Source organism: Heptranchias perlo, chromosome 41 (assembly GCF_035084215.1).
Source record: "Heptranchias perlo isolate sHepPer1 chromosome 41, sHepPer1.hap1, whole genome shotgun sequence".
Lineage (NCBI taxonomy): Eukaryota > Metazoa > Chordata > Chondrichthyes > Hexanchiformes > Hexanchidae > Heptranchias > Heptranchias perlo.
In genome coordinates, this window is record NC_090365.1 from 16,371,576 (window position 1) to 16,383,656 (window position 12,081).

A 12,081-nucleotide genomic window follows, 5' to 3' on the forward strand; every position below is an offset into this window, starting at 1 on the left:
CTGACAAATGCCAGACACAATCCCGGCAATTGTTGACCACATCCCAGCAAATACTAAACTCATCCCGGCAGACGCTGAACACTGGACGGCAGCCCTTCAGTCAAATGCGGAACACCTGCCGGCAAACGCTGAACACATCCTGGCAGCCATTCCAACAAAGGCTGAATACATCTAGGCAAACTCTGAACACATCATGGAAACCATCCCGGCAAGCGCTGAACACATCCTGATAATCACCAGAGCGCATTGTGGTAACCACTGAACATATCCCAACAAATGCTAAACAGCTGCCGGAAAGTGTCCCGGCAAACGTTGAAACCATCACGGCAAACACTGAACTCATCCCGGCAATAATCCCTGCAACTGCTGAACACACCCCGGCAAATGCTAAGCACATCCCGGCAAACACTCAACAAATCCAAGCTATTATTGAGCACATCCCAGCAACCACTGAACACTTGCCGGCAAACGCTGAACACTTGCTGGCAGCCATGCTGGCAAACTCTGAACACATCCCGGAAACCATCCTGGCAAACGCTGAATACATCCCGTTCAACGCTGAACACATGCTGGAAAGCACCCTGGAAACGCTCAACACATCCCAGCAAGTGCCCAATGGATCCCAGCAACCGCTGTGCACATCCTGGCAAATGCTGAACACAACCCGGAGAACACTCAACACATGCATGCCGGCAAATGCTGAACGCGTGCCGGAAAGCATCCTGGCAACAGTGAACACAGCCCGGCAAATGCTCAGCCCAACCGCTGAGCGCATGATGGGAAATGCTGACACATGCCAGGAACAATCCCGGCAATCGCTGACCACATCCCAGCAAATACTAAACTCATCCCGGCAAACACTGAACACAACACGGAAAACACTAAACACAACACATGCCGGCAAACACTGAACGCATGCCAGCGAATGGTGAACACGGGCCGGCAGCCCTCTCAGCAAATGCTGAGCACGTCCCGGCAAACGCTGAACCCATGCTGGAAAGCGCCCAACAAATCCCTGCAAGCACCCAACACAAGCTGCCAAACGCTCAACAAATCCAGGCAAACGTTGAACACGTGCCAACAAATGCTGAACACAACACGGTAAATGCTGAACACTATGATGGGAAATGCTGAACCCATGCCATCCTGGCAACCGCTGAACACGTGCCACCAAATGATGAAAGCATACCGGAAACCATCCCAGCAACAGTGAACATGTCCCGGCAAATGCTGAATGCATCCTGACAACCACAAGAGCACATCGTGGTAACCAGTGAACACGTCCCAGCAAACGCTAAACAGCTGCCGGAAAGTGTCCCGGCAATCGTTGAACACATCACGGCAAACACTGAATATGTCCCGGCAATAATCCCTGCAACTGCTGAACACATCCCGGCAAACCCTGAACACATCCTGGAAACCATCCCGGCAAACAATGAATACATCCTGGAAACCATCCCGGCAAACACTGAATACATCCCGTTAAACGCTGAACACAAGCCGGCAAACACTCCTCATTGAACCAGGGTTGATCCCCTGGCTTGTTGGTAATGGTAGAGTGAGGAATATGCCGGGCCATGCCGGTGGGACAGGACATCACCATCCCTGCGTATGTCCTGTCCCACCGGCAGGACAGACCCACCAGAGGTGGCGGTACAGTGATATACAGTCAGGAGGGAGTGGCCCTGGGAGTCCTCAACATTGACTCTGGACCCCATGAAATCTCATGGCATCAGGTCAAACATGGGCAAGGAAACCTCCTGCTGATTACCACCTACCGTCCTCCCTCAGCTGATGAATCAGTCCTCCTCCATGTTGAACACCACTTGGAGGAAGCACTGAGGGTAGCAAGGGCACAAAATGTACTCTGGGTGGGGGACTTCAATGTCCATCACCAAGAGTGGCTCGGTAGCACCACTACTGACCGAGCTGGCCGAGTCCTGAAGGACATAGCTGCCAGACTGGGGCCTGCGGCAGGTGGTGAGCGAACCAACACGAGGGAAAAACTTACTTGACCTCGTCCTCACCAATCTACCTGTCGCAAATGCATCTGTCCATGACAGTATTGGTAGGAGTGACCACCGCACAGTCCTCGTGGAGATGAAATCCCATCTTCGCACTGAGGACACCATCCAACGTGTTGTGTGGCACTACCACCGTGCTAAATGGGATAGATTCAGAACAGATCTAGCAGCTCAAAACTGGGCATCCATGAGGCGCTGTGGGCCATCAGCAGCAGCAGAATTGTATTCCAGCACAATCTGTAACCTCATGGCCGGGCATATTCCTCACTCTACCATTACCAACAAGCCAGGGGATCAACCCTGGTTCAATGAGGAGTGTAGAAGTGCATGCCAGGAGCAGCACCAGGCGTACCGAAAAATGAGGTGCCAACCTGGTGAAGCTACAACTCAGGACTACATGCATGCTAAACAGCGGAAGCAACATGCTATAGACAGAGCTAAGCGATTCCACAACCAACGGATCAGATCAAAGCTCTGCAGTCCTGCCACATCCAGTCGTGAATGGTGGTGGACAATTAAACAACTAACGGGAGGAGGAGGCTCTGCAAACATCCCCATTCTCAATGATGGCGGAGTCCAGCACGTGAGTGCAAAAGACAAGGCTGAAGCGTTTGCAACCATCTTCAGCCAGAAGTGCCGAGTGGATAATCCACCTCAGCCTCCTCCCGATATCCCCACCATCACGGAAGCCAGTCTTCGGCCAATTCGATTCACTCCACGTGATATCAAGAAACGGCTGAGTGCACTGGATACAGCAAAGGCTATGGGCCCCGACAACATCCCAGCTGTAGTGCTGAAGACTTGTGCTCCAGAACTAGCTGCGCCTCTAGCCAAGCTGTTCCAGTACAGCCACAACACCGGCATCCACCCGACAATGTGGAAAATTGCCCAGGTATGTCCTGTCCACAAAAAGCAGGACATATCCAATCCGGCCAATTACCGCCCCATCAGTCTACTCTCAATCATCAGCAAAGTGATGGAAGGTGTCGTCGACACTGCTATCAAGTGGCACTTACTCACCAATAACCTGCTCACCGATGCTCAGTTTGGGTTCCACCAGGACCACTCGGCTCCAGACCTCATTACAGCCTTGGTCCAAACATGGACAAAAGAGCTGAATTCCAGAGGTGAGGTGAGAGTGACTGCCCTTGACATCAAGGCAGCATTTGACCGAGTGTGGTACCAAGGAGCCCCAGTAAAATTGAAGTCAATGGGAATCAGGGGGAAAACTCTCCAGTGGCTGGAGTCATACCTAGCACAAAGGAAGATGGTAGTGGTTGTTGGAGGCCAAGCATCTCAGCCCCAGGGCATTGCTGCAGGAGTTCCTCAGGGCAGTGTCCTAGGCCCAACCATCTTCAGCTGCTTCATCAATGACCTTCCCTCCATCATAAGGTCAGAAATGGGGATGTTCGCTGATGACTGCACAGTGTTCAGTTCCATTCGCAACCCCTCAGATAATGAAGCAGTCCGAGCCCGCATGCAGCAAGACCTGGACAACATCCAGGCTTGGGCTGATAAGTGGCAAGTAACATTCGCGCCAGATAAGTGCCAGGTAATGACCATCTCCAACAAGAGAGATTCTAACCACCTCCCCTTGACATTCAACGGCATTACCATCGCCGAATCCCCCACCATCAACATCCTGGGGGTCACCATTGACCAGAAACTTAACTGGACCAGCCATATAAATACTGTGGCTACGAGAGCAGGTCAGAGGCTGGGTATTCTGCGGCGAGTGACTCACCTCCTGACTCCCCAAAGCCTTTCCACCATCTACAAGGCACAAGTCAGGAGTGTGATGGAATACTCTCCACTTGCCTGGATGAGTGCAGCTCCAACAACACTCAAGAAGCTCGACACCATCCAAGATAAAGCAGCCCGCTTGATTGGCACCCCATCCACCACCCTTAACATTCACTCCCTTCACCACCGGCGCACTGTGGCTGCAGTGTGCACCATCCACAGGATGCACTGCAGCAACTCGCCAAGGCTTCTTCGACAGCTCCTCCCAAACCCGCGACCTCCACCACCTAGAAGGACAAGGGCAGCAGGCGCATGGGAACAACACCACCTGCACGTTCCCCTCCAAGTCACACACCATCCCGACTTGGAAATATATCGCCGTTCCTTCATTGTCGCTGGGTCAAAATCCTGGAACTCCCTTCCTAACAGCACTGTGGGAGAACCGTCACCACACGGACTGCAGCGGTTGAAGAAGGCGGCTCACCACCACCTTCTCAAGGGCAATTAGGGATGGGCAATAAATGCCGGCCTTGCCAGCGACGCCCACATCCCGTGAACGAATAATAAAAAAAAAAAAAATCCAGGCAAACGTTGAACACATGCCAACAAATGATGAACCCATGACGGGACATGCTGAACCCATGACGGGAAATGCTGAAAGCATACAGGAAAGCATCCCAGCAACAGTGAACACGTCCTGGCAAATGGTGAACACAGCTTGGCAAATGCTGAACACTTGCCAGCAAACGGCAAACACAACGCCGGCAAACAGCGAACACATCCCGGAAAACAATGAACGCATGGCGACAACCGCTGATAACATCCTGGCAGCCATCATGGAAAACACTGAACACGGGCCGGCAAACGCTGAACACGGGCCGGCAAACGCTGAACATGGGCCGGCAGCCATGCCAGCAAAGGCTGAACACATCCCGGCAAACGCTGAACGCATCCTGACAACCACCAGAGCGCATTGCAGTAACCACTGAACATGTCCCAGCCGGCAAACACTGAACACATCCCGGCAAACACTGAACACATCCCGGCAATAATCCCTGCAACTGCTGAACACATCCCGGCAAACACTGAACACATCCCGGCAATAATCCCTGCAACTGCTGAACACATCCCGGCAAACACTCAACAAATCCAGGCTATTATTGAGCACATCCCAGCAACCACTGAACACTTGCCGGCAAACGCTGAACACTTGCTGGCAGCCATCCTGGCAAACGCTGAACACATCCCGGAAAGCACCCTGGAAACGCTCAACACATCCCAGCAAGTGCCCAATGGATCCCAGAAACCGCCGTGCACATCCGGGCAAATGCTGAACACAACCCGGAAAACACTCAACACATGCATGCCGGCAAATGCTGAATGCGTGCCGGAAAGCATCCTGGCAACAGTGAACACAGCCCGGCAAATGCTCAGCCCAACCGCTGAGCGCATGACGGAAATGCTGACACATGCCAGGAACAATCCCGGCAATCGCTGACCACATCCCAACAAATACTAAACTCATCCCGGCAAACACTGAACACAACACGGAAAACACTAAACACAACACATGCCGGCAAACACTGAACGCATGCCAGCAAACGGTGAACACGGTCCGGCAGCCATGCCAGCAAAGGCTGAACACATCCCGGCAAACGCTGAACGCATCCTGACAACCACCAGAGCGCATTGCGGTAACCACTGAACATGTCCCAGCAAATGCGAGACAGCTGCTGGAAAGTGTCCCGGCAAACGTTGAACACATCACGGCAAACACTGAACACATCCCGGCAATAATCCCTGAAACTGCTGAACACACCCCGGCAAATGCTAAGCACATCCCGGCAAACACTCAACAAATCCAAGCTATTATTGAGCACATCCCAGCAACCACTGAACACTTGCTGGCAAACGCTGAACACTTGCTGGCAGCCATGCTGGCAAACTCTGAACACATCCCGGAAACCATCCTGGCAAACGCTGAATACATCCCGTTCAACGCTGAACACACGCTGGAAAGCACCCTGGAAACGCTCAACACATCCCAGCAAGCGCCCAATGGATCCCAGCAACCGCTGTGCACATCCTGACAAATGCTGAACATAACCCGGAAAACACTCAACACATGCATGCCGGCAAATGCTGAACGCGTGCCGGAAAGCATCCTGGCAACAGTGAACACAGCCCGACAAATGCTCAGCCCAACCGCTGAGCGCATGACGGGAAATGCTGACACATGCCAGGAACAATCCCGGCAATCGCTGACCACATCCCAGCAAATACTAAACTCATCCCGGCAAACACTGAACACAACACGGCAAACACTGAACGCATGCCAGCGAATGGTGAACACGGGCCGGCAGCCCTCTCGGCAAATGCTGAGCACGTCCCGGCAAACGCTGAACCCATGCTGGAAAGCGCCCAACAAATCCCTGCAAGCACCCAACACAAGCCGCCAAACGCTCAACAAATCCAGGCAAACGTTGAACACGTGCCAACAAATGCTGAACACGTGCCAACAAATGCTGAACACAACACGGCAAACGCTGAACACTATGATGGGAAATGCTGAACCCATGCCATCCTGGCAACCGCTGAACACATGCCACCAAATGCTGAAAGCATACCGGAAACCATCCCAGCAACAGTGAACATGTCCCGGCAAATGCTGAATGCATCCTGACAACCACAAGAGCACATGGTGGTAACCAATGAACATGTCCCAGCAAACGCTAAACAGCTGCCGGAAAGTGTCCCGGCAATCGTTGAACACATCACGGCAAACACTGAACGCGTCCCGGCAATAATCCCTGCAACTGCTGAACACATCCCGGCAAACCCTGAACACATCCTGGAAACCATCCCGGCAAACACTGAATACATCCCGTTAAACACTGAACACAAGCCGGCAAACACTCAACAAATCCAGGCAAACGTTGAACACATGCCAACAAATGATGAACCCATGACGGGAAATGACGAACCCATGACGGGAAATGACGAACCCATGACGGGAAACGATGAACCCATGACCGGAAACGACGAACCCATGACCGGAAACGACGAACCCATGACGGGAAATGATGAACCCATGACGGGAACAATCCCAGCAACAGTGAACACGTCTCGGCAAACGATGAACACAGCTTGGCAAATGCTGAACACGTGCCAGCAAACGGCAAACACAATGCCGGCAAACAGCGAACACATCCCGGAAAGCAATGAACGCATGGCAACAACCGCTGAAAACATCCTGGCAGCCATCATGGAAAACACTGAACACACGCCGGCAAACGCTGAACACGGGCCGGCAAACGCTGAACACGGGCCGGCAAACGCTGAACACGGGCCGGCAGCCATGCCAGCAAAGGCTGAACACATCCCGGCAAACTCTAAACGCATCCCGACAACCACCAGAGCACATCGCGGTAACCACTGACCATGTCCCGTCAAATGCTAAACAGCTGCCGGAAACTGTCCTGGTAAATGCTGAACACTTGCCGGCAAACATTGGACACATCACGGCAATAATCCCTGCAAATGCTGAGCACATCCCAGCAAACGCTCAACAAATCCAGGCAAACATTGAGCACATCCCGGAAACCGCTGTGCACATCCTGGCAGATGCTGAACACTTGCCAGCAAACGCTGAACACATCCTGGCAACCAACCCGGTAAACGCCGAATACATCCCGTTAAACGCTGAACACATGCTGGAAAGCACCCTGGAAACGCTCAACACATCCCGGCAAGTGCCCAACGGATCCTGGCAAGCGCCCAACACAAGCCGGCAAACGCTCAACAAATCCAGGCAAAGGTTGAGCACATACCGACAAATGCTGAACACAACACGGCAAAGGCTGAACCCATGACGGGAAACACTGAACACAACGTAGAAAACACTCAACATAACGCACGCCGGCAAATTCTGAAAGAATACCGGAAATCATCCCAGCAACAGTGAACTCGTCCCGGCAAATGCTGAACACATGCCGGCAAACGGCGAACACAACGCTGGCAAACGCTGAACACATCCCGGAAAACAATGAACGCATGGCGACAACCGCGGAAAACATCCTGGCAGCCATTACAGCAAACACTGAACACATGCCAACAATTGCTGAACACATCTTGGCAAAGGATGAACACATCCAGGCAACCGCGGAACATATCGCGGCAACCAAACAGATCCCTGAAAGCGCTGAACAAGTAACGACAACTGCTGAAAAAATCCTGGCAGCCATCACAGCAAATGCCGAACGCATCCCGGTAACAATCCCTGCAACCACTAAATGCATCCTAACCACCAGAGTACATCGCAGTAACCGCTGAACATGTTCTGGCAAACACTAAACACCTGCAACCATCCCAGCAACCGCTGAACACATGCCGGCAAACATTGAACAAACCCCAGCAGACCCTGAACACATCCTGCAAACGCTGAACACATCCTGCAAACGCTGAACACATCCTGGCAAACACTGAACAGATCCCGGCAATAATCCCAGCAACTGAACACACGCCGGTAACCGCTGAATACATGCTGGCAAATGCTGAACACATCCAGCCAATAATCCCAGCAACTAAACACATGCCGGTAACCGCTGACTACATGCCAGCAAACAGTGAACATGCGCCATTCCGGCAAATGCTCAACACATGCTGAATGCACGCCGGCAACAGTGAACAAAGCCTGGCAAACGCTGAAAACATATCACCAACTGCTGAGCGCATGACGAGAAACACTGAACACATTCCAGACACCACCCCTGCAACCATCGACCACATCCCAGCGAACACTAAACTCATCCCGGCAAACGCTGAACATAACACGGAAAGCACTAAACACAACACATGCCGGCAAACACTGAATACATACCGGCAAACACTGAATGCACGCCAGCAAATGCTGAACACACACCGGAAACCATCCCAGAAACCGCTGAACACATCCGGGCAACCATTCCAGCAACAACTGAAAACATCCTGGCAAAGGCTGAAAACATCCTGGCAAACGCTGAACACATCCTGGCAACCATTCCAGCAACAACTGAAAACATCCTGGCAAAGGCTGAAAACATCCCGGCAAACGCTGAACACATCCTGGCAACCATTCCAGCAACAACTGAAAACATCCTGGCAAAGGCTGAAAACATCCCGGCAAACGCTGAACACATCCTGGCAACCATCTGAGCAAAGGCTGAATGCATCCCGGGAACCATCCCGGCAACCGCTGAATGCATCCTGACAACACCAGAGCACATTGCGGTAATCACAGAACACGTCCCGGCAAACGCTAAACAGCTGCCGGAAACTGTCCCTGCAAACGTTGAACATGTCACGGTAATAATCCCAGCAAACGCTGAACACATCCCTGCAAACGCTGAACACATCCCGGCAAACGCTGAACACATCCCGGCAAACGCTGAACAAATCCTGGCAAACGTTCAGCACATCCAGGCAACCACTGAACACGTACCGGCAGCCGTCCCGGCAAATGCTGAACACATCCAAATGTTGAGCATGTCACGGTAACTGCTGTGCACATCCCGGCAAACGCTGAACACTTGCCAACAAATGCTGAACACATCCTGGCAGCCATGCCGACAAAGGCTGAACACATCCCGGCAATCGCTGAACACTTGCCGACAAACGCTGAACACATCCTGGCAGCCATGCTGACAAAGGCTGAACATATCCCGGCAAGCGCAGAACACATGCCAGCAAACATTGCACAAACCCCGGCAGACCCTGAACACATCCCGGCAATAATCCCAGCAACTGCTGAACACATGCCGGCAAGCGCTGAACACATGCCATTCCAGCAAACGCTGAACACCGTGCCGGAAAACATCCCGACAACCGTGAACACAGCCCGGCAAATGCTGAAAACGTCCCTCCAACCGCTGAGTGCATGATGGGAAATGCTGACACATGCCAGACACAATCCCGGTAACCGTTGACCGCATCCCAGCAAACACTAAACTCATCCCGGCAACACAACACGGAAAACACTAAACACAACACATGCCAACAAATACTGAACACATGCCAGCAACCGCTAAACACGTGCCGGCAAGCGCTGAACACAATGCGGAAAACATTCAACACATGCATACCGGCAAACGCTGAACGCACGCTGGCAAACGCTGAATGCATGCCGGCAACAGTGAAAACAGCCCGGCAAATGCTGAAAACATATCGCCATCCTCTTAGTGCATTACGGGAAATGCTGACACATGCCAGACACAATCCCAGCAACCATTGACCACATCCCGGCAAACACTAAACTCATCCTGGCAACTGCTGAACACATCCCGGCAGCCAACCTGGCAAATACCAACCACATCCCGGCAAACGCTGAACAGATGCCGGCAAATGCTGAACACATCCGGGCAGCTTTCCCGGCGAACACTGAACACATGCCGACAAATGCTGAACACATCCCGGCAAAGGCTGAACACATCACAGCAATAATCCCAGCAACTGCGGAACACATCCTGGCAAACGCTCAACGCATCCCGGCAACCACTGAGCGCATCCCGGCATCCATTCCAGCAAACGCAGAACACATCCCGGCAAACGCTCAACAAATCCAGGTACACATTGAGCACATCCTGGCAAACGCTGAACACTTGCCGGCAGCCGTCCCGGCAACCACTGAACACTTGCCGGCAACCAACCCGGTAAATGCCGAACACATCCTGGCAAACTCTTAACACATCCCGGAAGCCATCCATGAAAATGCTAAATACATCCTGTTAAACGCTCGACACATCCTGGCAAGCGCCCAATGGATCCCGGCAAGCGCCCAATGGATCCCGGCAAGCGCCCAACAAAAGCCGGCAAGCGCCCAACAAATCCAGGCAAACGTTGAGCACATGCCGGCAAACACTAAACACAACACAGCAAACACTAAACACAACACAGCAAACGCTGAACCCATGACGGGAAACGCTGAACACATGCCGGACACCATCCCAGCAACCACTGAACACGGAAAACGCTCAACACAACACATTCCGGCAAACGCTGACCACATGCCAGCAAACCCTGCATGCGTAATTTACAATAATTCTTCCCCCTCCTCTCCCCCACCCCTGCCCACTCCCCTTGCCCGTCCTCTCCCGCCCGCCCGCACCCCCTGCTGTCCTCCCCTCTTCTCCCTCCCTGCCCCTCCCTGGACACACCTTGACCATCGCCTCATGCTTATTGTCAAGGCTGAGTCAGCACCCACCTCGTGACAGTCTTGAAGGAACCGCTGCAGCTCCCATTGGTCACTCAAGCGTTCCAACCACTCGTGAGCGAGCGTGTAATTGTGTCGGCTCCTGCAAATGGGATGAAAGATGCTCAGTCCCGGTCGGAGGTAAAGCAACCGTCAAAACCGTCAACATAACGCAGCATCGAATCCAATTCTAACAGGTGAAATAACCCAGACTGGAAACAGGGATTGAAAAATATTTTGAGAAACAGGGCATTTCAAAATGCGGATTCACCCATTGGTCTGAAGTCAAAGTCCAATTAAAACAGAGGAAATAATCTTTTTCTATTCACTCCATCAAAGCATAGGAACAGGAGGAGGCCATTCAGCCCCTCGAGCCTGTTCTGCCGTTCAATTAGATCGTGGCTGATCTGTATCTTAACTCCATTTACCCACTTTGGTTCCCAACCTTTGATACCCAACAAAAATCTGCTGATCTCAGTCTTGAAAATATCAATTGACCCCCAACATCCACTGCTTTTAGGGGGAAAGAGTTCCAGATTTCCACTCCCCGTTGTGTGAGAAGTGCATCCTGACATCACCACTGAACGGCCTAGCTCTAATTTTAAGGATATGTCCCCTTCTTCTGGACTCCCCCACCAGAGGAAATAGTTTCTCTCTATGAACGCTATCAAATCCTTTAATCATCTTAAACACTTCAATTAGATCACCCCTTAATCTTGTAAACTTGAGGGACTACAAGCCTAGTCCATGCAACCTGTCCTCATAATTTAACCCTTTTAGCTCCAGTATAATTCTGGTGAATCTGCGCTGCTCCCGCTCCAAGGCCAATATATCCTTCCTGAGATGTGATGCCCAGAACTGAATGGGATCTAACCATAGCTCTGTATAGCTGAAACATAATCTCCTCTCCTTTGTATTCCAGCCCCGCTGAGATGGAAGGCCGCACTCCACAGTGAGTGGTTATGATCTGGAATGCACTGCCCGAGGGGGTGGTGGAGGCAGATTCAAACATGGCCTTCAAAAGGGAACTGGATAAGTACTTGAAGGGAAAAAATTTCCAGGGCTACGGGGAAAGGGTGGGGGAGTGGG

General features: G+C 52.2%; 1 protein-coding gene across 2 annotated transcripts in view; it reads right to left on the reverse strand.

Moving 5' to 3' along the window:
* LOC137306094 (spectrin beta chain, non-erythrocytic 1-like) overlaps positions 1-12,081 on the reverse strand; it is a 321,761-nt gene that overhangs the window by 148,622 nt on the left and 161,058 nt on the right. For both annotated transcript variants that reach the window (XM_067975159.1, XM_067975160.1), the window contains exon 18: positions 11,005-11,095. In XM_067975159.1, coding sequence (XP_067831260.1) covers positions 11,005-11,095 — 91 coding nt within the window. The remainder of the gene's footprint in view (positions 1-11,004; positions 11,096-12,081) is intronic.